The 25,684-nt window shown below is 35.6% G+C and overlaps 4 protein-coding genes across 4 annotated transcripts; 3 read left to right on the forward strand and 1 right to left on the reverse strand.

Moving 5' to 3' along the window:
* Positions 1–6,329: 6,329 nt before the first annotated feature.
* On the forward strand, positions 6,330–10,246 carry LOC114179001 (RING/FYVE/PHD zinc finger superfamily protein). Its single transcript, XM_028065178.1, has 4 exons — positions 6,330–6,611; positions 6,997–8,185; positions 9,310–9,384; positions 9,864–10,246. Exons 2-4 carry the CDS (start codon positions 7,295–7,297, stop codon positions 9,978–9,980), a joined length of 1,083 nt encoding a protein of 360 aa, XP_027920979.1. The 5' UTR covers positions 6,330–6,611; positions 6,997–7,294; the 3' UTR covers positions 9,981–10,246.
* A 1,508-nt stretch (positions 10,247–11,754) lies between these two features.
* On the forward strand, positions 11,755–17,279 carry LOC114179122 (aldehyde dehydrogenase family 3 member H1-like). The gene is made up of 12 exons (XM_028065345.2): positions 11,755–12,018; positions 12,241–12,342; positions 12,458–12,701; positions 12,869–12,937; positions 13,012–13,108; positions 13,551–13,757; positions 14,011–14,126; positions 14,203–14,307; positions 14,383–14,555; positions 14,641–14,731; positions 15,224–15,373; positions 16,874–17,279. Exons 1-12 carry the CDS (start codon positions 11,894–11,896, stop codon positions 17,105–17,107), a joined length of 1,713 nt encoding a protein of 570 aa, XP_027921146.1. The 5' UTR covers positions 11,755–11,893; the 3' UTR covers positions 17,108–17,279.
* Positions 17,280–18,616: 1,337 nt separating this feature from the next.
* LOC114178341 (aspartic proteinase Asp1-like) lies at positions 18,617–21,665 on the forward strand. The gene is made up of 8 exons (XM_028064181.2): positions 18,617–19,328; positions 19,572–19,689; positions 19,845–20,068; positions 20,246–20,470; positions 20,575–20,713; positions 20,921–21,121; positions 21,202–21,274; positions 21,380–21,665. Exons 1-8 carry the CDS (start codon positions 19,123–19,125, stop codon positions 21,487–21,489), a joined length of 1,296 nt encoding a protein of 431 aa, XP_027919982.1. The 5' UTR covers positions 18,617–19,122; the 3' UTR covers positions 21,490–21,665.
* An 85-nt stretch (positions 21,666–21,750) lies between these two features.
* On the reverse strand, positions 21,751–23,246 carry LOC114178342 (NAC domain-containing protein 2-like). Its single transcript, XM_028064182.2, has 3 exons — positions 22,982–23,246; positions 22,614–22,891; positions 21,751–22,507 (listed from the first exon to the last, which is right to left on the reverse strand). The coding sequence occupies exons 1-3, from the start codon at positions 23,139–23,141 to the stop codon at positions 22,058–22,060; spliced, it is 888 nt and encodes a 295-aa protein (XP_027919983.1). The 5' UTR covers positions 23,142–23,246; the 3' UTR covers positions 21,751–22,057.
* Positions 23,247–25,684: the final 2,438 nt, after the last annotated feature.

The raw sequence follows: 25,684 nt of genomic DNA on the forward strand, positions 1-25,684 counted from the left end.
CTTACCCTTGCTTTTTGTGTTCCTGTCTTGTGTTGTATGTTTCCTTTTGCGATGATCACCTATTCGGTGGGAGCAGATGTGGTTGCAGTGTCAAAGGCACTTCTGGAGGATGAAGAGCCATCGTGTTAGTGTTGAAGAGGAGGTTTCCAGTGGGAGCTTTAGCAGTGGTCAATAGTACAGAGTTTATTAGTTTAGTTTAAGTGTATAAGTGATATATTTTTATAGTCATACCTTTTGTAAGACTGTATTAATATATTGGGTACACTGGATTATCTGTTTTGGAACTATGATGAAACTCCCTATTTTTATTAGTTTTAAGCTGCTGAAATTGGGATGTTACATTTATGGTATCAGAGTAGTTCGTCCTTAGGATGACCTGAGGGTTGTGGGTTTGTCATGTCTTTTTTTTGTGTTGGAGTTCGAGTTTAGTAGAGTTTGTCTTTGAAACCGAAAGTATTAAGAACAGAAAACGTCTTGATAAAGTAATGAGGGTGCACACTCATGACTAGATCAAAGATTATTTTCCTTTCTTAATTTTACTGGTTTGAGAAAATAAGAGAGATAGAGAAAAGTTTTGGTTATCAATAGATGTTAGAGTTTTGCTTTCTGTGTCCATGTTTGTTTTGTTGCACCTCTGTGGTTTGCGTTTAGTGTTTATAGTGATAGAGGAATGCAGATTCAACGTCAACTTGACCTGCTTACCTTTGTGAGGGTTGGACATAACTTTTGAGATAACTTTTTGTCTCAAGGATATAGGTTTGTTGTATGAAGTAGATCGATGAGCGAGGAAAGTTAAGCTTTGGGTTAGTAGACTGGATGAAGAGGTTAAAATTTAGCATCAATGTTTAGACTAAGGAAGCTTCAAGGGCAGACTCACGAGATCAAATATCACAAGTTTTCCAAAAGAAGTTGAGTTCAAAGGTTAGAAATATTGAAGATATCAGTGTATGTCAGCGCAACAATGTTTGGGGAAAATTAACTTGGTTCTACATCATGGCAATTTTGAGGTTCAGAGTTATCCAGATACATGCAATGTTAGGAGAAGTGTCATTAGATATAGTCGTAAGACCATATCTAGTGCTTTATTGGATTGGTGGAAGAAAAACAGTTGGTAGATCCTAGGTTACAGAAAATAATGAGATTGTTTGACATCGAGCAAGCTAATAAAGATAAAGATCGTGAAGTGTAAAAAGACGACAAATCCCTAGTGGGAGGTTAAGACATATCAAAGTTTGCGGATCAGTTAGGTAAGATGATGTTTCCTAAGTAGAAAGAGAAATAATATGTGGATGAGAATGAAGTGGCATAAAGGTTTCATATTAGGTTCAATAATCAGAAGGAGATGCTTGGATCTTTTCAGTAGACAGCGGGATGTTTCAAAGAAAAGTAATTCATGAGCATAAGCATTGACTTTGGGGTTGAGGTAGAGAAATTCAAGTGTGGGGAGAAGAAGTGAACCGTTAAGTTTGATCTTGTGGGAACGATAAAAGCTAGAGAAGGCAGAGCACCGTAAATGATGAAAAGAGAAGAAAAATCTTGTTAAAATGGTGTCTACGGTAGTTAGTGTTGGAGTTGTTAATGCAAATTATCAAATTCAGAAGGTGGTGTTTGGGATATGAGTTTTGGTTTCGTTCGTGATTATAAAACCTTGGTGTCGTCAATATGGTAAATGAGTCATGGTTAACTGCAAGGAAGAGTTGGAGTTTGAGCTAGTAGTTTTTCTTCTATGGCAAACAAGTAAATGTTTCTTGGACGGGTGGTATGTTTCGAGGTGATCAAATGATTCAAATTCAAAGTTAACTTAAATTGTTTCCTTTACAAGGTTTGGGAGCATAAATCTCAAGGGTGACTTGGTTGTTTTCCAAGCTCATTCTGGTGGAATGTGGTATCATAGGAAGTGATGTTCCTTGTTTCAAGAAGGTGAGTAAATGGTTGTGCATCAATGTATGGAACAAGTTGAAAAGTGAAGACAGAGTGTTACCGGTATGAGTGTTTATCTAGTAAAGGCCGCGAAAAACATATGCAAGGGATCTTAGTGGTGAAGCAATTTTAGTTATGTTATGAAGCAGATGTTAGAACAATCACCGACAAACAGTGGGATTCATTATGGCAGTGATATATGAAACGTAACCAGTATCAATAGTTTTACATTGGATGGTTTTGCTAAAAGTGTGGAGTCAAGACAACAGGTGGAGGAGTCCTTAGAAAAGCAATGGTTTAATCGCAGTGTATCATCTTTAGTAATCTAGTCTAACAAAGTTTGGAAAGAGAAGTAATTATATGTTAAGATCTACGACTGTAAGTGGTTAAGATGAGTGGAAAATGTGTTAAGGGAAGGGAAGTTCTAAGAGTGACTTTAAGTAAGGTTTTACAAGCAAATTATTATCAAGGTTTCGTGACAAGTTTCTCAAGTGTGAAGAGAGTCGTCAAGACGTTGAAGAAAAACATGATCGGCGCTTTAATGATTGATTATTCTTTTGCGGTTTATTGTGGTTAAACACATCATATGTGAAAATGGTTGTTGATCAGAGTGACGCAGCGGAATAATGGTGGGATATACTTATCAATAGTGGGAAAACAGAAAAAGAGGGGGTATCTTACTCTTAACCTGGTGGTTGATGTGGTAGTGAGTTCTCTAAAACAACAGATGTGTCAGTGTTATGAAGATTTGTTAAAGATTTTTAGTGATCATCAACAACTAGAAGTATGAAGTTGCATAGAGGGAAATGGATAGGAAACGAGAGAGCAAAATCAAGTTATGGTTTTGAGTTGTGCTATCACCGTAGAAGTGGAAAAGTGCTAGTATATGTTTTAAGCGGAAAGGGAATTGCAGTGGTTGGTTCGACACTGAAGAGTAAGAATTGGTGGAGAAATGGTTGAAGATTAAAGGGTTTAATAAAATGCTGAGAAAGTATCAGAATTTGGGGTCGTTGTTGCCGCAAGTGAAGGGTCTACTCTGGAAGTGGGATAGCATTATTATGGACTTTGCTGCCCTGGTCAAAGTCAGTATGAGAAACATGATGTCATGAGGATGGTGGTGGATAGGGTGGTCAAGAATGTTATGAAGTTGTGTGTGACCAAGTCAGATGAGTGGTACCTCAAGGAAGAAACTAGATAATGAGAAGTGATAACAATCGCGTTCTAGGTTGAGATCGGTTGCAAATCTTTACATTTTGGTAAACACCTACTAGAAGTAGTGGAGAACATGTGGAAGGTGGGTCAGCATATCAGACATAAGTGGGTTGGTTAGGTGTCAATGATCATTCAAGTTTTAAGGTGGAAGGTGGAAAGTTACTTTGAAAGTAGTGACTAATCCAATCTATACTGTTAAACATATATCGCTTAGCACAGAGGCAGAGTTTTCAGTCAGTTTAGCTGTTGTAATCGTTAAGTTAGTCATGTCTAGGTGGTTGTTCTAGAGAACATGAGGATAGCATGGTTTTCTTTCTATCTGACGAGTGAATTTTCGGGGACGAAAATTTTTCTTGTTGGGGAGAATGTAAGACCCTAGAAAATGGCGTTTTAAAAGTGATAGTGGTTTAAAAATAGTGAGACTCAATTATTTTAATATTAAAAGGTTTTAGTATAAATAGAATTGTTATAAACGAGTTTCATTATTTTAAAACACATCATCTCTCTAGAAACCACTTTTCTAGAGTTCTCTGACTTCTCTCTAGAGGTTCTGTCTCTCTGGTCATCTGATTGAAGAACCGGGACCGTAGGATTGATCCTCTCGGCGAGTTCTTCAAATTGGACCGATCAGTTTCTCCGTTCGCGTAAGTTGAGTTTTCGCTCTTTATTTTAGTCTTTTTCTGTTTTCTGTTGCATGCAGGCCCTCTTCCGCTTGCATGCGACGTTTTAATCATCAATATGAGTCTCTGCTGATCAGTGATCATAACGGTATGTCCTGATCATTCTTGTGATGTTTCTATGTGTAGATAGAGCATCCTGTGGAGTTAGAGGTGTTGACGTTTTTAAGGCGTTGACGTTTATAAAGTTGTCTAAACAGGATAACAGGTAAGGGAAGCTAATTCTGTAACTCATTTGATGTAGATTGTATTCGTGAGTGTTTTAATTGCATGATTGTTTGTGTAATTGATGATTGAAACTGTTGGTGTGTGAAATTGAGTGGTAGATGCCTTTGAGCGAGTTTGCATGTGCACAACAGGGAGGATTTCTGGTAGTTTGGCCTAGGCGAGTCGATCTCGCCTGAGCGAAAATACCAGAAGCTCACCCTTGTTAATTGTGCGAAATCTCGCCTAGGCGAGTTGGGGTCGCCTGAGCGAGATGACATCTCGCCTAGGCGAGCCAGTCTAGCCTGAGCGAGAGTTCGCCCAGGATTTGTAATTCGCCACTGTATGATGTCTCGCCCAGGCGAGATCAACTCGCCTAAGCGAGATTGACTCTCTAGCCTAGGCGAGACCATCTAGCCTAAGCGAAATTTCCTGCAGAATATTGGTTTTCCCACTGTTTTGATTTCTTGATGTTTGATTGGTTGCCTTAAGATAATGCTGGTTGATAATGCCTGTGATCCCTATGCATGTTGGACTGTATGAAGGAATTGAGTATGAACTTGATGTGAATGGAAGTATGTTAGAGTTAGGATTTCAAGGGAAATTCTAAGAGGAATGTTTTAGTGTATGTAAGGACATAAGGACTTAGTTTTGGTTGGCATCCTGACGCTCCTAGTAACCATTAAGACTCATGTAGAGTATGATGGATTACGTCGGGGGGAGTAGCAGGAGGTCCTGGTCTATGGACCCGATCCGCCATAGAGGTGATGGGACTTACCTTAGGAGTGGTTGGGTGATAACCCCTTGTGTCCAAACTCTGCAGAGTTTGGGAACCATCGCAGGTGCAAGCCACCAAGAGATCCGATGTCGCTTACATAATCCGGATATTGAGTCTAGAGTCATGTAAATGTATTGTGGTGGTCTATATGATTCTGGTGATAATGAGAAAGATTGCGTGGTTTCTGTTTATAATTGAACTGCATGATTCCTTAATCAGATTAGCTTACCCTTGCTTTTTGTGTTCCTGTCTTGTGTTGTATGTTTCCTTTTGCGATGATCACCTATTCGGTGGGAGCAGATGTGGTTGCAGTGTCAAAGGCACTTCTGGAGGATGAAGAGCCATCGTGTTAGTGTTAAAGAGGAGGTTTCCAGTGGGAGCTTTAGCAGTGGTCAGTAGTACAGAGTTTATTAGTTTAGTTTAAGTGTATAAGTGATATATTTTTATAGTCATACCTTTTGTAAGACTGTATTAATATATTGGGTACACTGGATTATCTGTTTTGGAACTATGATAAAACTCCCTATTTTTATTAGTTTTAACCTGCTGAAATTGGGATGTTACAACTATCTTCAAAATTAATAATTAATTGCATGAAATGTTATAAAACAAATAAAAGGTTCCAATAAATGGTGGTTTACGAAGATGGACCATGTTTAAAAGTCAAAATGTTTGTATATATTTTAATAATTAAAGCATATTTTAATATCTTAAAATAGATGTCTTTTAAAATTTAAAAAGTAGCAATATAAATTAACTAGTATTTCTATCTGTAAAAAACAAAAAACATAAGTAATTTTGTAAGGATAAAAATTAAGGAGTTATAAAGTTATTTAGTTAAGAAATTAAATAAATATTTTTGGTAGAAAGATTTTAGTAATTATATATTTCATCAAATAATAAAATGTAAAATTGTCTAACAACAGAAAAACTGATTATAAAACCATTATATGACTATTTTATAATAGTGTAAATAATCCCTTTAAAAAAATTACAATTTGTTTAAAGTTTTCAAAACAATTTAAGTTTAACTAAAATGAAAAGTTATTTTTGAAGAAAAAGAATTAAATGTATAAAAGTAATTTTTTTAAAACGGAATAAGCACAAATGACCTTTTATTTAAAAAAATCTAAAAAATAAATACTAAGTTATTCCATATTCAGTCCCTTAAACTAAGAGTTAAAATATGTAACTTCTTTCATATTGTCTAAATTTCCCATTAGTGTTTTTTTCCTATGTACCTTCCAATAATTCGTTAAGCCAAAGATTAGTAGTGATGGCAGCATTTTAACGTCACTGAGTGAATGTTAAGGGTGGAAATCAAATTCGAAATTCTCATTAAATAAATCGTTCTCACAACAATTCTAATAATTTTATTGTAGGAAAAAAGGAAAAGCAAAATACTATGATTGATGTAAGATAGAAAAAACATGAATGTTAAGGAAGATTTGAGGAATACAAGGAAAAAATGGTAACACACAAAAATAGGAATAAAAAAAAGTGCTTTTATTATATAGATGCGTGATGGTATTGATGTTCGGTAAGGAAAATGCTACAAATGGAGAAGGGTGGGTAGACGCAATTGGTATGTATGTATGTATGCAGTGTCAGAGCTGAAAACGGTGAAAATGTATTATTGAACTGTTTTTGTGAAAGAGAAAGAAAGAAAGAAAAACGATGCGAGCAAAAGATGCATAAATAAGAAGATAATAGAAGAGAAGAGTAGTAGCAATAAGTGAGAAGTGAGTGAATGAGTGAATGAAACTCACAACACAAGACAAGACCCTCTAACGCACTCAACTCAAATCAGTTCTCTCTGGGTAAGTTATTCTTCACTGCTGTCACCTGAATCTTCCATTTTTTTTTTCAAATTTCCATTATTAGTAAGAGATTTCACTGTTGCCCTTATAAAACCAAACAATTGGGTTTTCTGAATTTTGCGTCTTTCAATTGTGGGTGCCGCCTCCGCCGCCCCATTATCACATTCTCAGTTGTGTGCCAGTTTTAGTTTATTTTTCAGATTTATTCTATAATATTCGCTCAATAACAAAATCTGGCCTTTGGGGTAGATAAAGATTGATTTTTGAATTTCCCTTGGAATTTTGGACTGCTTCACTCTTCATGTTTTATTTATTTGTTAATTTTTAATATTCAACTAGAGATTATGACACTGAATTGCAATTAACATACATATACGTGTTTCAGGGTACAGAAGAACTGGATCTGCAGCATTGAAGTTTCTGTATTCTTCTGGAGAATATTTGGTCCAATCTCGTTCCATTGTTTTCTGCTGAGGGCCTCTGCTTTAAAATTGAAGTCAAAACATATTTTCTGCGAATGGTTGTTGTTGTTTCTGTGTGTTGGAATGCTAGTTTTTTTCTTGACGATGATTCTCAGTGCAGAAGAAGGGTTTGTGTACTCAATTAAGTTAATCTTATTGAAGTAGAAGAATGGTCTAACAATCTGAAAGTTCATTTTGTGTCTGAGTCTAAAGACTGATCAGATGGGCAGAGAAAATGATTCAGGAAGGACAAAGGAAGAAGTCAGTGATGATGGTTCCTCCACTGTTGAGAATGGAGATTTAGAATCTCATGCTCGAATTAGTCTGGACAAGGAAGGCTTGGAAACTTGTCGTGTGTGCCAATGTACTGAATCTGATAAAAGGGCAGATGCAGCGCTAGAATTTTTGGGCATCACCCCAGGTTCAGAATTGTGTAAAAGCAAGGGGGAAGTAGGGTGTGATGGCAATGGAATTCCCAGAAACATGTCTCTTAACAGAAACATTGAAAAAAATACAGGGATGGTGGAATTTGTAAGCCCTGATGGGGAGGTTTTCATTTGTAAAAGCGATTTGGAACTTGGTTTGTCTCATCAAGATAAACTGGTTGAACTTGGATGTTCTTGTAAAAACGATCTTGCTTTAGTACATTATGCTTGTGCACTCAAGTGGTTTGTCAACCATGGATCTACCATTTGTGAAATATGTGGACATATAGCAAATAATATCAGAGTTTCTGACTTCAATAAGGTTGTTGGTGCTTTGAAGGAGTATGAAGTATTGAGGGAAAGAACTGCTAGTGGTGATCCTGGTCCAGCACAAGCTCGTGCAAATGCTGGTGTGGATCCTGATGCAGTGGCTGCTATTCGGAGGCAACGGCTAATTGAGATTGCACTATGGTTTTGTCCTCATCATAGCAGTACCAATAACAACGTTAGCAATGTGGACACAGTTTCACAGGTTGCTTCTGAGCAGCCTTTGAGTATTGTTACTGAAGATGCTGTCCCTGTACAAAATACTGCAACTAAATGGGCCGTGGAGGGTACAGGAATCCTGCTTGCTACGGGGCTGCTTACCATCACCCTTGCGTGGCTTATAGCCCCTCGTGTTGGAAAGGTATGTAAAATTATCAATGGGAATAAGTACATGATCGTGCTAATACATTTGTACGACAAGTTCTTAGTTGCCTTTTCTTTTCCTGAAAGTCCCTGTACATGGATCAATACCATGATTGTATACAACTACTTTTGGTTTACTTTCAACTTATGAATTTACATAATTGTAGGCTTAAACTTTGAAGAGGTTGTGATAGTGATGCATACATTGAGGCTGGTTTAATGAGTTACTCATACATGAAGCAAATATAATAGTTTGGCTCGCTAACAATTCCTTGCTCTACATAATCTGTAGGGCCACCCTTTTCTCATGTGATTCTTCATCTGCTAGACCAAATGCTATTTATTTTTAAAGAAGCTGCTTTCATCCTTATTCAATATTCTACCAATCTGTTTTAGTAAAACATACATTCTGGAAAATCAATAGCAGGATTATAACCGGGAAGAATGATGATCCTTCATTTTCCTCCCCGTTTCAATAAACTCCCTCACAACGGTTAGGTCTACTCAATCGTACCCTCCATCTAAACACACATGTTAGAATTATGTCTGAGAGTCTCAATTATGAGGGCAAATAATGTCAGGTAAAATGCAATTTTGGGCGATAGGAAGAGGTTGTTAATTATTAAAATTGAATGGTCATTTATCGATGTGGTGTATACTGTGAAGTGTGTTCATTTTATGGTTGTTTGTTACTAAAAGACTTGATGTGTGCGCATCTAAGAAAAAAGTATGCCACTTGTCTTTGCACACCAAGGTGGATATATTCCTTTTGGACAACTGTTTTTAGCATTACACAGCACTGGGTGTATGCAGCTAGAAAATATTTTTATGGTTTCTTAACTATAAAGACCAGCAAGTATATTGAGACTAAAATCTTATCAGGGCCTTTTTTGCTAGTCTTCAGCTTGTGTGATTCAAACGTAATGCTTGTATTTTTCGGGGTGCTTTGGTCTCTAAAATTTGTTTTGATTGTCGATTCATGCATAAAGTGATGAAACAACTTTATTACTTTCTTTTCGTTTTGTTACACTCCCTTGTGTTGTGTGTGTGTCTATATGTTTCTTCTTCCCTATTGATTTTGTTAGAGGCATATGGATAATACAGCCTTTGTTTGTTGTCCAGAAAACTGCTAGAAGTGGTCTTCATATCTTACTTGGAGGGGTTTGTGCTTTAGCAGTGGTGGTTTTCTTCCGCTTTGTAAGTACTCTGTGTCCCTTCCTTTTGCTCCCATTGTATTTTACTGAAGAAGTTTTATTCAGATTTTGTTATGTTTGGATGAATTCACACTTGACTATGTTTTTATCCTACTCGAATGGGATTGTCTTTTAGGAAGATACCTGTGGCCTTGTACCAAAATAAACAATTGAATAGATGAATGAACAATTTCCAAATTTTGGATTGGATTCTCCTTTTTTGTTTTAGTCCCAACAGTTAGTGCCCTTGTTGAGGGTTGGGCCACGGAAAGGACTACCTCACATTAAGTAGGATAAAGTACTTTAAAAAGCCTTGAGGTTCTCTCACTTATTTGACTAGTATTTATGGTTGTACTCTCTTCTTGTGCTTAAAAATAGAATACATGCTTGATCTCAGTGGCATATTCATAACTGCACTTTTTTTATTTGAATCCTGTTGTTAGAGTCTGACTCGTTTGTTTTGTATACTTGTGGTTATTGCAGTTTGTGCTTACCAGAATCAAGTATGGACCTGCACGTTATTGGGCAATCTTGTTCGTTTTCTGGTTTCTTGTGTTCGGAATATGGGCTTCAAGAACCCATGGTGCCCATACAACATGATCCCTTAGTACAGTTTAGATCTTTGTTAAGTCTTTTGTCACTCTCCCACAAAAAAAAAAAACTGCACTTCCTTCCCATCTTGAATTTTGAGATTTTGAATATATTCATTATGATACGACTTGTAAGTCTATAGATTCGCATATTTGTTCAATGTAAAATAACAATTATGTTGTTTGCAAGCTATATTTCTGAATGCTCACATAGAGAATGTGGATGAACACGTGCACTCTGTCATGAATATAATGAGAACATGCCCTTGCTTACTATTTGAGTTTTCTGTGCTGCACTAATATTTCAGTATATTACGTTGTCTCTTCGCTAAACCTTTGAAGATTTTACAGAAGATAATACAAAAAGATTCAGCTGAAATTTGAAATTGGTATAAAAGTCACACTAATTCAACACCTTTCGGTCACCCAATCCGTACCATTGTTTCTATTAGTGGCCACTACATGAAAACTGTTCAAACTAAGTCAGCATTCTGAGTTAGTTCATTTTTTTTTATGGATGAAACTGTTTGATGCCCTACCGAAACTTTTACAACAGCGTGAAGAAATAGGAATCTATGTATCTGGTAACAAGGTTGGGATTGGAACTGGTCCAGGTGTTATCGATGGTAGTGGAGAACCACTTCACTTTACATTAATAAATAGTTATAATAATAATATAACTATTTAGGATAAAAGTTGAAATAGTAGATTTACGAGTTATTGGATATATATAATCTTCTTTTATCCAATGGAACTCTTGAAATATCTATCATATGAATGACTTGATTGAATAGGGAACCATGTTATCCATTAATATTTTAATCCATGAGAAACATAAGTGGAAGGCTTATCAAGAAAAATAAAAGGAAAAGTGGAAGTGGAAGGTAGAAAAGCAAACTGAACTTTACAAATCTATTCAACTATATCAGTTACAATAAAAGAAAGCTTAAACATTTGTGCTAAAACCACTTTGATCTTCAAATTGAAAAGAGAAATAGTTTCTTAGACTTTTTTTTCTTTCTAAAACCAAATAAAATTCACAAGAAACATATCTTTGTCTTTGGTATAAAAGGTACTGAAGATATTATCAAACAAAGTCATTTTAAAGAAAAATAGACTGATACCTGAGTTAGTAGTTATCTTCTTGAACAAAGATTAGTAATTAATAAATGTTGGTGGGTGATACTATTTTACAATAACATGATTAAATATGTATTTAATTTTATCATAATTGTAAATAGTTAATATTTATGGTGTGGCATAAATATTAATGGCATGACATAATGACTTGAGATTTCAAAAGCTAAATATGTGTTTTTGAAATGGGAGGGATTAAAGTAATTGTTTTTAAGGGATAAAAATTAATTTATCTTAAATATCGAGATTAATACCTAATTAATGATTAGAAAACATCAAAGTTACAGTGTGGTCCCATTTTAATCGTTGTGGGTAGATACGGGTCCATTACGTGGAAAAGGTACACGGACACAAAGCCAGTGTTCTGTGTCGTGATTCTGACCTTTCGTCTTCAACTAGCACAGTACACACATTTGAATTTTTATGAAGGTATTTGTCACCCTTGATCCATCTTCACTCATTTTACTCGTTTTGATTCAGGGACTGTGCCAAAGGAGATGCATGATGCATGATACATGCTGCATGGAACGGTTAGGATTCAAGAGATCCATGTGGGTTCTGTACCACATAAAATCCTACCCATTCCATTACCAAACATTACTTCTCTACGCAAGTTTTTTTTTTTTTTTTTTTTTTTTTTTTTTGTCTTACTGCCAAACTAAAACGTTTCTTTCAATTTTGGATTTTGGACATGTCTTTGTCAAGTTAGACATGATTAGTACCTAGTCATTAATTGTGTGCCACATTATCTTCGAATTTTTCCATGGCTGAGAACTCACTCTGGTTATGCTTATATGTATGCAAGTTAATTCAGATTTTGAAATTTTAGTTTTAGACATCACTACCAAAGATTTTTCTGCTTCTTGTCCTACCATGAAAAGCCTCTGCCTTGGGCCGTTCCTTGCTGTTAGGTACGTGTTTTATTTTCTTCTGCCTTTTGTATTCATTAAGGCAGTGATTGTTCATGTAATTTTTATTTATTTTGTGATATGAAAACAAAGATGGTCAATGCAACTTGATGGGAAGTATAATCACCCAAAATAATAATAGAATTGCTGAATATAAGTTGAAAAAAAAAACTGCAATTTCATCATAATTGGCGGGCTTCTTATCCTAGTTCTTCATATTAACAGTGACCCAGTTAGTTCAAGAGCCTTTGGAGGCCATTTAACCAGAAAGTGCTTCCCCAAGCAAGTTCATTTCCACTCCCGTTCTGTTGTTTTCTCTTCTATCTTGTAAGCCCTCTCTCTGCCTCCACCTTTTCTGGTCATGAGGTGTTCTAATAGTATTTGCACAATTACAATGTTCTTTTTATGTGGTTTGGTTGCATGTATGGTTTATCTTGTGAAGATGTTCTGCAACCCTATCAGTGTTGCCAGAATTAGAAGAGAAGCAGATATTTGATGGAGAGAAGGCTAATTTGCTTGTTAGAGATCTCAGAAATTGCTTTGATTCAGGCAGGACAAAGAGCTATGAATGGAGGGTTTCCCAGTTGGAGGCCATTTTTAAGCTGTTGAAAGAGAATGAGAAGGAAATCACTGAAGCTCTATATAAGGACCTTGCTAAACCTCAATTTGAAGCATTTGTATCTGAGGTCTTCAATTTCTTGCTCCTGTTATGCATTAGTTTATGGAATTCTCTCCATTTGCTTTTTCTCCATTCCCTTGTCATGTTTCCATTTAATGTTTCGATATGTCCAGTAGTCTTGTCAGCCTCACTATCATCATGGTCACATCAGATTTGCTATGTTTCTTAATGCAGGTTTCCCAGGTAAAATCCTCATGCAGTGAAGCACTTGAGGGGCTGAAAAACTGGATGAAGCCTGAGAGGGTAAATTGCAAGACGAGCAATAAGTTCCAACATAGTTTTATTAATTAACAACCAAATGTCTTTTACCCTTTTAGGTGAGTACTTCAATCACAACATTTCCATCAACAGCAGAGATTGTGCCAGAACCGCTGGGGGTGGTGTTGGTTATCTCTACATGGAATTTTCCTTTCTGTATGTAGATGTTCCTTTTTCATTCAATTCACACATCTATCAAATGTTTGGTTATCATGGAGAATAGCTTTTCTTCATGTCAATTGTTTTCGTCACTGTGGAGGACTTCTTCGGGATGTGTTATTGTAAATACAAACCTTTTTGCACACTTTTCTTTCTGTCAAAATTCAAATTTCACCAGTTATTTCAAGCTCTAAAATTCACTCTGTTCTCTGTATGTGAATTTGGCCAACGATTGTGGCCACTTGCTTAAAATTTCAATAAATTAGAGCCAAGTCTGTGATACTTGTGCATTCTTCTCAATATCATCATAATCTTTTGGTATTCAGAAATGTATTTATATCTTTCTTTTGTGGAGGGAGATGCTTACTCTAATTTGTTCACTTGCTTCTTTTTTATGTCATTTTCTTTCCATTGATTTGTTTTTACTTCCTATATTCAGTGTTATCAATGGATCCTGTTATTGGAGCCATTTGTGCGGGTAACACAGTGGTCCTTAAACCATCAGAAATTGCTCCAGCAACATCATCACTGCTTGCAAATTTGATCGAACAATATTTGGACAATTCTGCCATAAGAGTTGTTGAAGGGGCTGTTCCTGAAACAACTGCTCTCCTGGAGCAGAAGTGGGATAAGATACTTTATACAGGTAACATGTCTTCTAATTTTTTATCCACATCCTACATCAAATAGATTCATTTTAAGATGCCTGAAATTTGTATCTGATTAAAGCTGTTTCATATAAATGTCTGATCCTATTAACACATTATAAATTATGTCCAGGATTTGAGTTAGCACAGTTGAAATTTTCATTCTATAATTAACAAGTCAAATGCATATAGCTCATTTAGCATGCCTGCTTCGCCATAAGGTTCCATGCATAATCAACCCGCTTTTTGCAGGTAGTGCGAGAGTTGGTCGCATTGTCATGGCTGCAGCTGCAAAGCATCTTACACCAGTGATTCTGGAACTTGGAGGAAAGTGCCCTGCTGTTGTTGAATCAGATGTCAACTTACAAGTAACATCTTTGAAGGATCTCCTGATTTACACATCGTGTAACATATTTTCGTTTATAATGATCATTGAATTTTCAGGTTACTGCTAGGAGGATAATAGCTGGCAAGTGGGGATGCAATAGTGGACAAGCATGCATTGCTGTTGATTATATCATCACAAGAAAAGAGTTTGCTCCAAAGCTGGTAAGGTGGCCTAAAAAATACAAAATGCTGTGCACTATTAAAATATATTACTCTTGATGAATTCTCACTCGACAGATAAGTGCCTTAAAAGAAGAATTGGAACAATTTTTTGGTAAAGATCCATTGGAATCAAAAGACATGTCACGGATTGTGTCTTCTAACCAGTTTGCACGGCTTGTGAAACTCTTGGATGAGGATAAGGTATCTGACAAGATTGTTTTAGGAGGTCAGAGGGATGAGAAGAAATTGTGAGTGACATTCTTCTTTTAATGTTTATGATTGTAATATCACTTATAAGATATCATAACATGAGATTCTTCCTTCATATTGCAGAAAAATTTCCCCAACTATCATATTAGATGTTCCTGAAGATGCTTTGGTAATGCAGGAGGAGATATTTGGGCCAATTTTGCCAATCATCACAGTGAGTTATAGTTCACTATGAAAAAGTACAGTTTGAGACATGTTGACAAGAATCGTGGTTCATGGTTCTTTGTGCAGCGAAAACATGTTCCATCTCATTTATGACATTTTTTTTTCCTTTTCCAGCTGTTAGTGACCATTATTTGATTCCACCTCTTTTAAAACCGTACTGTTCTTTTTACCAGTTTCCTGATCCCTTTACAACTAACGTAGATCCCAAAACACCGGTTCTTAAACTTGCATCTCTTTTCTTGTATTATTATGTGTGAATGAGAGCATATCGAAAAGATGATTCTAACTTAACTCAAAGTCTTCACTTGTTTTTTCCAAAAAAAAAATTACCTTTCAAGCATAAAACCACTGTTACCATGTAATATCTATCTTTCTTACTCCCTTTATCCCATGGTTATTTCCAACCAAATTAACTATTACAAAAATAATTTTTGAAAGGACTTCATATGTTTCTTCATATTATATAATTATATTTTTGCAGGTGGACAACATAGAAGATTGCTACAGTATAATCAAATCAAGGCCAAAACCTCTTGCTGCATATCTCTTCACAAACAATGAGCAGCTGAAGAAGGATTATGTGGATAAGATATCATCAGGAGGGATACTCATCAATGACGCTATCCTCCATGTAGTTATCCTCTTCCTAAAATTCACAGATGAAAAATTGTCATTTGCTATCATAATATCTTTTAATTATCATCATATTTTTCTCATAATTCGATTGTTTCCTTTTAGCGCTCCACATATAGAAGGAAAAAGAAAAGTTCCGTCTCTTTATTTGACATCTTTCATTGACATACATAAAATTATTGAACTTAGCTTTAGAAAATTTCTGATGGTTGGCTGATATAAGTTGCTTGAATCAATAAGTGATGAAAGCCATTGGTTTCATCATTCTGGAACAAATAATCCTTTGAAGTGTTTTTTCGGAATACTAATTATTAAGTTTCTTAGTTATACAGTTATATTTATGATAGAGGATGAACATGCATTGGAAGCTTCCATAAGTTTTAATATTTTTGCGAGGTCAGAGTTGAATCTCATTTTTGTCTTAAAATATGAAGTGACTTATGTCAAGCTCTGATTCATAGATTCAAATAACACAAGAACACAAAATGAAACAAAAATATAATAAGAACATAAGAATCTTATGCACTGAATTATAAAGATAATGGTGAGAATATAAAAGCATTAGAACAAGTAAAATAAAAGTGTAGTCAAAGGAAGCAGAAAAGATGGAAAAAAAGTAGCAATGGAGAATATGTTACTTGAGATTAACCCAATATAAATGCATCAGATAATCACCACTTATATTCCAAGAATTTCAAGATAAAACTCAAAAGAAAAAGAACCACTCTCCTAATAGACAAATGTTCTAAAAATTCTCATTCAATATATATAGCTATTGAAGCACCTAAAACGTCAACGAAATTAGAGAGGAAAATTCAAAATTCAAAATTCAAACTCAAATTCTAGATCTAGATGAGTCTATGTTTGGAAGAGAACTAGGAGATGTGATCCATGTATAGTCATGCTTTCCATGTTCCTTGAGGCACCATGCTTTCTGTGTTTTCTTTGACTCTTCTCTTCCTTCTCTTTGGCCGAGACTTTGAAGGCTTAATTAGGCCTTGATTGAGTTTTCAATTGAAGCTCAATTTTTTAACTCAAACTACAATACAAACAAAATACAAATTGAAAGAATTTGTACAAACTCTAAAACCAATGAGCCCATGAACTAGTAAAGAAAGAAAACAAAGATTTATTTTATCAAGAATGTTCAAGTAATCCTTCTTGGATATTCTCACTCTTTTTTCTTCTTGATTCCTGCACTCATCAATATACCATTGATCTTCATGTTTGCCTGCATGTTTTTTACTTAAATATTCATCATCAACATATTGTTGTTCTTAAAGACGTTAGTATATCAATTCAGCACTAAATGAAATTGAACCTATAACATAAGATGCTTGAGACTTCACAAGCTAAATTTTGTGTGGGCATAGAATGAGTGAAAGCTGAAAATCCAGTGCACATATAATCATCAAATGAAATCAAAAACCTTAAATTTAAGCTAGTTCATACATGCACTCAAATGTGTTAATATGTAGACACTTGTCTATGCTCGCAGGTTGCAACTCGTGGTTTGCCTTTTGGAGGAGTTGAAGAGAGTGGAATGGGTTGTTACCATGGAAAATTCTCTTTTGATAGTTTCAGCCATAGAAAGTCAGTTCTCTATAGAAGTTTTGATGCAGATTCATCCATAAGATATCCTCCATACACAACTGAGAAGGAAAAATTATTGAAGGCCGTTATCAGTGGCAATATTGTTCAAATAATTCTTGCTCTTTTTGGATGGTCTTAAAGGAGAAGGAATGATAGGGTTCTTTTTAAAATGTTCATGAATTAGGAAGTACTAAAATAATGTGCTTGGGCAGTAACTTGTGGCTTCCAATTTGGTATAGTGACAAAATTTAATTACAATTTTTCCCCACAAGTTTTCAATCTCATGAATTTGTTCTTTGATTGCCATTAAATTATTGATTCAGATATCAAAGATAATGTGCCTGCTTTGATAGAATAGGGTGTGGAAACACAACATAACATGAATGCAACTTTTGTTTTTGTTGTTTTTCTGTCACTAAAATTGGAGTGTCAGTGATCACATCAAGTATTTTGCTGTTAAAAGTAAGTTGAAAACTTGAAGAAAAAGTTGGAAACTTTCGTGTGTTTCCTTTCTTTTGTACTTTTTGTTGTCAAAATTTGATTCCAAATTCTCATTTTCTTTTTAAAATTCTGTACGACAAACAGAGAAAAAAAAGTTTTTAAATTAGTATTTTCTACACAAATCTTTGAAAATAAAATATTAAAAACATGATAGTTTTATAATTTAAAAGTTAAATAAAAAGATGAAATTTACATCCAAGATCATAGACTCAGCAAAAGTTGAATTTTGTAAATGTATAAACTTTGTCCATATCTTAACCTCACTTAACTTCTATGATCCCACTTCCCTATTTTTTTTTTCTAATATTAAAAAAAATGCTTGTTCACCAGGCTTGACATGTATAAATTGATTCCGAATCCAATTTTTCAACTTTCTGTTGTTTTCAGGAATGCTAAACTTACAATAAATTCTCACTGATACAAAATATTTATATTATTTTATTTGCATTTTATGCAACCAAATAATTTTTAATTTCAATTTTCTTCTTACCATATAATCTAAACAAGTATTTTATTTTTCACTCCTTTTCTTTTCGTTTTATTTCCTTTGTCTTTCCTAAGGTAATTTTAATGTACATTCAGATCCAACAAAAAAAAACTTAATCTCTGCCTCTATACGACCCTTTTGAAATTAGTAAGTTGGTGAGGAAAAACATTTTAATATATACCGAGTTTTTAAGGTGATTTGTCGGTCACTATCTGCGTTCCCAGAAAAGTCATTAACAGAAAAGTTTTCACAGCTTCAAATACAATCCAAACTTGGATAAATAAATTCACATGTTAATAAATAAGTTTGGTAAAGAATATTCACTTACTGATTATTAATTTTATTTTTTATTTTTTATATTAGGTCAAATATTATCAGTTAAGAAAAATGTACTTCTCGATATGCAATTCCTCTACCCAACAGACAATAAGAAAGTTTAAACTTAAACTTAAACTTATATCACCAATATCTTGGTGTCATGGAAAAAAAATATCATCTATTTATGAGCAAATGCAGTTTAATTGATATGTTATTTTTAATCAATTTGTTTGCAATGTATAATAATTATTGTTTGAGTTGAAATAGAAGTGAATAAAAAAATATACATGTTGTATTGAACCGGTTAAAATAAAATATATCAAGTTTTTGGCTGCATTGTTGAAAAGAGACAAGAAAGAAGTTTCCCAGAAGCTATCCAAGAGTCTCAGAATCGAACGAACACACAACAGTGTTTCCAGTTCCAGTTCCAATTTTTTCTTCATTTACTCAAAAGGGTTGTGATAATTTTTGTGGAGAAAGTTCAGTTTTGATGCTTCATGAGGAAGAAAGGAACTAGAAGCTACAGCACGAGAAGCAATTCCACTTCCAATTCCAATGCCAAGGTTGTTCTGTTCTTTCCTCCTTCCTAAACACAAACCCAAACCCAATCCTAGGTTGTCACTTATATTCCCATAAACTAACACCAATAATCGAAGCAAAAGCAATACCCATGAATCCCATCCTTCATGGACAAGGGCAAAACCAATTCTTCCTACAAGAATCAAGAATTCTGATTTAAACTTAACCCCACCACCACTCTTCAAATTCTTTCATCCATACATTTAAAAACAAATAAACAAAATAATAAAAAGAAAGAAGTTTCTGGTTGGATCCAGAGAGAGAAGAGGATGAAGATAGGGAAAGTAGAGATGGTGCTTGCAATGATGCTGTTGTTCAACATGTCTTATTGTTCAGCTTGGTTTGGTAACAGACACAAAAGTGGAAGGAACTCAATTCTCCCAACTCAAGCCACGTCATCATCATGTCCAAGACTGTTGAATCCTGCTGGCTCTTACGTTGTGATCCCTCTTCATGGCAACGTTTATCCTGTTGGGTAGGTACATAACTTATTAACAAGTCTTCTTTCTCGGTTCCTTGTGTTGTTTCATGTTTTGGGGTTCACTTGATGTTGTCTTCTGGTTCAGAACTTTTCCAAAAGAGTATAGAAAAACAACTTTAGGATAATGATATTCTGTGGACATCTATAGCTTCCTTTTTCTAATTAAAGTGAAACATCTTTAGGATATTGATATTCTAATATAAGACATTTTTTTATTGTTGAATTCAATGTTTGCAGGTTCTATAATGTTACTCTCAATATCGGTCAGCCACCAAGGCCTTATTTTCTTGATGTGGACACAGGTAGTGACCTCACATGGCTCCAGTGTGATGCCCCTTGCACCCATTGCTCTGAGGTATTGTTATTGTTATCACTTCACTACCAATATGAAAAGAAAACCACCCCATCAATTTTTTTTTTCATGAATGTGACGGCAAAATGTTCTGATATTGAAAAGCTCATTCTTGCTTATTGCATTGGTTGAACTGAATTTGTTGCTTATTTTTCCAGACACCCCATCCACTCTACAAGCCTAGCAATGACTTTGTTCCTTGCAAGGATCCCCTTTGTGCATCCTTGCAGCCCTCTGAAGACTACATCTGTGAAAACCCTGATCAGTGTGACTATGAAATTAATTATGCAGATCAGTACTCAACCTTTGGTGTGCTTCTCAATGATGTCTACCTTCTTAACTTTACCAATGGAGTCCAACTTAAAGTTCGGATGGCACTGGGGTTAGTTTATCATGCAAGCTTTGTTTCACTTCCTCTCTACCATTTTTCCTTTGTCTATGATATTGTTCTCTTCATATATTGGCGTTTCTGCATGCTTGCAATGTGTGAAGCATTTTTGTTGAGACATTCTTAGTTAGTAGTAAGCTAATGCACCTCTTTTTCTATTCCTTTTTTTAGGTGTGGATATGATCAAGTGTTCTCACCTTCTTCTTACCATCCCTTAGATGGAATACTTGGCCTTGGAAGGGGAAAGACCAGCTTGATATCCCAGCTCAATAGTCAGGGCTTGGTGCGAAATGTGATTGGTCACTGTTTAAGTTCACAAGGAGGAGGATATATCTTCTTTGGAAATGCATATGATTCTGCACGAGTCACATGGACTCCAATTTCATCTGTAGATTCGTGAGTACACCTTAAGAAGTTACATCCTCGTTTTACATTTTCCACATGTTCTTAATGATTCATGATTCTATGTCCTGATTCAAATCTTGTGTGCTTTGTCTCAGCAAACATTACTCTGCAGGGCCTGCTGAACTTGTTTTTGGAGGGAGGAAAACTGGGGTTGGAAGTCTCACCGCTGTTTTTGACACTGGGAGTTCTTATAGTTACTTCAACGATCATGCTTACCAAGCATTACTTTCTTGGGTCAGTTAAATGATTTCCACTGTATTCCCCAATTTGAAGTGTTTCAATAGGCATGGAACAACATTTCTTCTATATGATCATGCAAGTTTTGTTGCAAAAACAATAAACTCAGTTCATTCTATGTTCATCAACATTTTTTATAATCTTGTGTTAGAAAATAATGTCAGGTTATGTAACACGGTCATTTGTTTAATTTTGCAAATGTAGCTGAAGAAGGAATTAACTGGAAAGCCATTGAAAGCAGCACCTGATGATCAGACTTTACCTCTGTGTTGGCACGGTAGAAGACCTTTCAGAAGCATACGTGAAGTTCGGAAATATTTCAAGCCTGTGGCACTTAGTTTCAACAGTGGTGGAAGAGTTAAAGCTCAGTTTGAGATTGCTCCTGAAGCTTATCTTATAATATCAGTGAGTTCTGCACTCTAACCAATCAAACATCTTCTATTTTTCTCAAGTAATGGATGTATTCATGTGTCATGTTTTTCTAGAACCTGGGAAATGTTTGTCTGGGCATTCTAAACGGCTCTGAAATAGGTTTGGAGGAACTAAACCTAATTGGAGGTAGGAATCTTTTTTTCTACTGTTACCATCTCTTTTCATCTGGTTCTCCATTTGGATAATGGATATCATATGGCATTACAATTCTTCTCTTTGTTGTTTATGCAGACATATCCATGCAAGACAAAGTTATGATATTCGAAAACGAGAAGAAGTTAATTGGTTGGGGGCCTGCAGATTGCAGCCGTGTTCCAAAATCTAGAGGTGTCAATATTTGATCATTAAAAAAAAAAAAATCATTCAATCATGTCGGTTATATTGGAACATGTTAAGGAGGTTCATCATTTAATGTTGTATTGTATTACTGTAACATGCTGATTCCCGAAGCAATTAGTTATCGTATTTTACATCAGTTGGCATTTAAAAATAAAACACAATGAAAGTTGATGCTGTATGGACCATGATAACACGAGTTTAGTTTCAAGAAGATGAGATGAAACCCTACATTTCAATTTTCAATTGCTGCTTGCTCTGAAAAATTAAAAAAATATAATATAATATTAAAAGAATCCAACTGCAATAGCATTGGAACTACAATTTTCTACCGGGTCCTTACTCCTTAACACAATTCCTAACATAACTAACGGATCTTCATTTTTCAGCCGGTGGAGATCATTTTTCTTGGTTTTATTTAGTTACAGTATACATGATCACTCATTAGCAGTTAAACTCAACCAGCACGTGCGGTAGTTAAGGCCGCACGATTTAATTTTCTTTTTTTTTGGTTTTGAACAAATTTTATAAATAAATGCGAGACCCTTGTTTTTTGGGTTCCACCCTAAAAAATTAAAATGTCTTCGGAAGGTACGCGAACATATCTTGCCAGGTCGAGGGCTGGTTCATTTGGTATTGGGCCTGAGGAGCAAAAGCGTCATCTGCTGATAGCTCCATGAAGTTAAAATCGTAGCCCGAAACCAGGTCCGGGCCCAACTCCAGGTCGTTCCACTTGGGCTCGCTCTGCACCTCCTTCTCGCAGGTGCCGTCCGGCGAAACCACGTGCTCGGAGCAGCTAGAGTCCGTGTTTAACCTCGGCACCGAATCCGACGTGTCCATGTACAATTGGTTGTTCCTGAAATGATCGTGGTCGTACATCTGGATCTCAGGCTTCATCTCGTGCTGGAACAGAATCTCCTCCGGTAATTTCGCCGGTTTCTGTTCCACCACCCCGTCGACATTATTGTACTTCTCAATCTTCCCTTTCTTGTTGTAAATCCGACATAGCACCCAATCATCAAGCTGCAATTCCAACAGACACACACAATCGTTACAAAAGTTCACCGAATCGCATACTATTATAATGAAGCGAAATTAAAAATTGAAGGTAGTTGTTACGAGGAGATACCCTCAAATTGTTGTTTTTCTTGGAGGCAGATCTATCGACGTTGGCCAAGCGATATTCGTGCATGATCCAATTTGTCTTGACTCCTTTCGGGGCTTTCCCCGCGTAGAACACAAGGGCTTTCTTAATTCCACGGGCTTCCGGTTTTCCAATCGGTTTATCCGCTCCGGTGGCCTTCCAGTAGCCGGTTCCCGCGGCCCGGTTCGGTCGTGAACCGTTAGGGTATTTTCGGTCACGAGGGGAGAAAAAGTACCACTCTTTCTCACCGTAAAGAGCCATGTCTGCACACAGAAAAGAAGAACGGTTAATTATTCCAGGCCGAGTCGAAATTGCTTGTTAGTTTGAACGATGGTTAAGTAAAAGGGTGGTACCTGGAAGCTGCCATGGATCAAACTTATACAAATCGATTTCTTTGATGATGGGAGCGGCAATGGATTGAGCAGCACACTTTCTACACAAGTAGTGATTCACGAGTTCATCGTCAGTGGGGTGGAATCTAAACCCGGGTGGTAATTCCAATTCTCCTTGCATTCGCGGTTTCTCTCTTCTCTAGTTTTCTCTGTCTCTCTTCTTACTATCCCTAGCTCTGGTTTTTGTGTGTGACTTGAAACTTGAGAAAAGAAAGGCGAGGTTAAGCTTTATAGCACGCCACAGAGACTTTATTTTCACACGTGCGTGGAGGGAGGCGGTACGTAGGGTAGACAAGTCCTTCAAACTTCGAACCTGGTCTCGGCTCCAACCTATAAAGTTAAACGCAGCCGACACGTGGCACATCGTGAGTGGAGGGTGCGTTTGAGTGAGCCACCTTCAGCTGATTTTGTCACTGCTTCCGTCACCGCCCCACCCGGTTTTGGTCAAATCGTTGACTGTTTTTGGTAGCTGCTCACTCTCCGTCTCTATCTGGTCGACACCATGTGGACCCAACTTTTCTCCCTCCGCCCAACTGTTCCGCGCCACGTGTACCACTTTTGAACGTTCTCAAAATATACCCTACGATTTTCCCAAATAAAAATGAAAAAACATTTTTCTGAAACACACTCTGATAAAGCAATAACAGTCGCAAATCTCGAAGAATATTCCTCTCCGGAAACACTATTTACTCAAATTGGATATTAGTACAACTCTTCAGTAATGCTTTGACTATTAGGTGCGTGCCACACATTTGATGAAGAGTTAGTGACATATTTTTCCATGGCACAGCACACAATCAAGACAGTAATGTGCACACACAGATTTTAGGTGTGCGTATCTTCGCCAGAATTTTTCAGTAAAAAAAACACACACACACAACAAAATATAAAAAAATTTGACGGTGTTGTAGCAGTGATTGATAATAAAGGAATGAGGTCAAAAACATTGGATAAACAGTTATGCAGAGTTGCATGGAATATGTTTTTTATTTGTGATCGAAAATGGATTGAGAAACAGTAAAAATGAATGTGACGTGGTTGGTGAGGGTAGTGGATAAGGACGTTGGTCTGAAGGTGGAAGCTACCAGGATGTTACCTCGTAGTAGATTGATGAAGACCATTCCACAACTCTTTTTCCACACAATTCATTGGTTATGTCAGGAATCATTTTCATCTTTTGGCCCTTCGGATTCAATTCAAACCTTTTTCTTCACCTGTCTTCAATCAACTTGTTGTCCTCTTCCTTTTCTTTCAACTTGGCCAGCTTGGATCCATAATCCACTCCTCTCACCTTTCACTTTTATCTCCCCTTTTTCCCATTAAAATTAGAAATTAAATTTAATACTAGAATTTCATTCAAACCAAATATATTTTTATATTGTACACCCAAATGCGTTAAGTAGTAAAAAACAGTGAGATGATGTTGTGGAAGATAGTTGACGTGTTTATTAAAAGAATTGAATAATGTAGAGTGAGTGTGAACACTAGATGTAATAGATATGAATTTACTGACTAACTGTTGACTTATAATAATGAGTGATTAAAAAGATTGGGGCCCAGTGGGGGGTTTGTCAGCTTATGCATGATATGAAAAAGATTGTGTCAATGTTTTGGAGTTTAAAAATTGGTTTGATGAGATCTAGGTCTAAACTTGAGCACCAAGTTTTGTTGCTCCATACATAATCATCATTCATGTTGGCCGCCGTCTATTTAGTGGACCAATAAAATATAATATATAAAATATAAAACAGTATTTATTTAAAAGTAAATAAAGGCATTGTCTGATGAACATGGTTAAGAAACATCTTTGTCAATCGTGAACCTACTTGATGTTCAACTGGTCCAAGAGAAATTAACATTTTCTTGTCTTGTAACTCTGCCACCTTCTACGAACCTTCTTCATACTTCACATTATTTTCTCCATTAGGTTCTAGAGAACAAACATTCTCTTCAACTGGGCTAGGACTGCTTTTTGTAAATGGGCTGGGTTCTACTTGGGTTTTAATTGGTTCATTTGCTCAATCTATGAAGAAATGATTCATGTTTTCTTTTTGGTAATATCTTTTAGTATCTCTTTGAATCTCCCTAAGTGTTAGGAAAAGTATTAATGGTTCATGGATTAGAAACCATCTGAACCGGAAAATATGAAAAATTATCAAGACAATGATACTATGGTTGCTATCTTTTGATTTTCATCCTTCCTTTGTTTCCTAATGTAACTTAGGCTATGTTCGCTTTGATGAATGGTACTGTGTACAATGATTTGAGAAGATGAATTTAAAATAAATTTGTGTTTGCATCGCATGATTTAAAAGAGAAAGCAAGGATGGATTTGCAAATAACTATTAAAAATCTATTCCACCCATTTTGCAAAGATTTGAGTAGATCAAGCCAGTTCTCATTTATACCATCTGTAAATTTTATATAAATATACATCTACAAATATAATTATTAATCATAATATACTATTATTTAATTTATTTATAATAAATATTTTATTGTATATTATTAATTATTAACAATTTTAATTATTTATTTACTATTATTTTATTATATATATATATATATATATATATATAAATTAATAATAGATGTAATAAATAATATATATATATATATAATAATTATTTGTAATAATGTACATAATATTTAACAAAACTAAAA

This window comes from Vigna unguiculata, chromosome 3 (genome assembly GCF_037176805.1).
Source record: "Vigna unguiculata cultivar grain cowpea cultivar isolate G323 ecotype 2 chromosome 3, ASM3717680v1, whole genome shotgun sequence".
Classification (NCBI taxonomy): Eukaryota; Viridiplantae; Streptophyta; class Magnoliopsida; order Fabales; family Fabaceae; genus Vigna; species Vigna unguiculata.

Coding starts and splice junctions, on each gene's coding strand:
- LOC114179122 (XM_028065345.2), top strand. CDS start 11,894: ATGCTTATATGTATGCAAGTTAATTCAGATTTTGAAATTTTAGTTTTA. Junction 12,343..12,457: donor GTTGTTTTCTCTTCTATCTT/GTAAGCCCTCTC, acceptor TATCTTGTGAAG/ATGTTCTGCAACCCTATCAG. Junction 14,308..14,382: donor AAGAGTTTGCTCCAAAGCTG/GTAAGGTGGCCT, acceptor CTCACTCGACAG/ATAAGTGCCTTAAAAGAAGA.
- LOC114178342 (XM_028064182.2), bottom strand. CDS start 23,141: ATGCAAGGAGAATTGGAATTACCACCCGGGTTTAGATTCCACCCCACT. Junction 22,892..22,981: donor TGATCCATGGCAGCTTCCAG/GTACCACCCTTT, acceptor TTCTGTGTGCAG/ACATGGCTCTTTACGGTGAG. Junction 22,508..22,613: donor AGAAAAACAACAATTTGAGG/GTATCTCCTCGT, acceptor TTGGAATTGCAG/CTTGATGATTGGGTGCTATG.
- LOC114178341 (XM_028064181.2), top strand. CDS start 19,123: ATGAAGATAGGGAAAGTAGAGATGGTGCTTGCAATGATGCTGTTGTTC. Junction 19,690..19,844: donor CTTGCACCCATTGCTCTGAG/GTATTGTTATTG, acceptor TTATTTTTCCAG/ACACCCCATCCACTCTACAA. Junction 21,122..21,201: donor AAGCTTATCTTATAATATCA/GTGAGTTCTGCA, acceptor ATGTTTTTCTAG/AACCTGGGAAATGTTTGTCT.
- LOC114179001 (XM_028065178.1), top strand. CDS start 7,295: ATGGGCAGAGAAAATGATTCAGGAAGGACAAAGGAAGAAGTCAGTGAT. Junction 8,186..9,309: donor TAGCCCCTCGTGTTGGAAAG/GTATGTAAAATT, acceptor TTTGTTGTCCAG/AAAACTGCTAGAAGTGGTCT. Junction 9,385..9,863: donor TGGTGGTTTTCTTCCGCTTT/GTAAGTACTCTG, acceptor TGGTTATTGCAG/TTTGTGCTTACCAGAATCAA.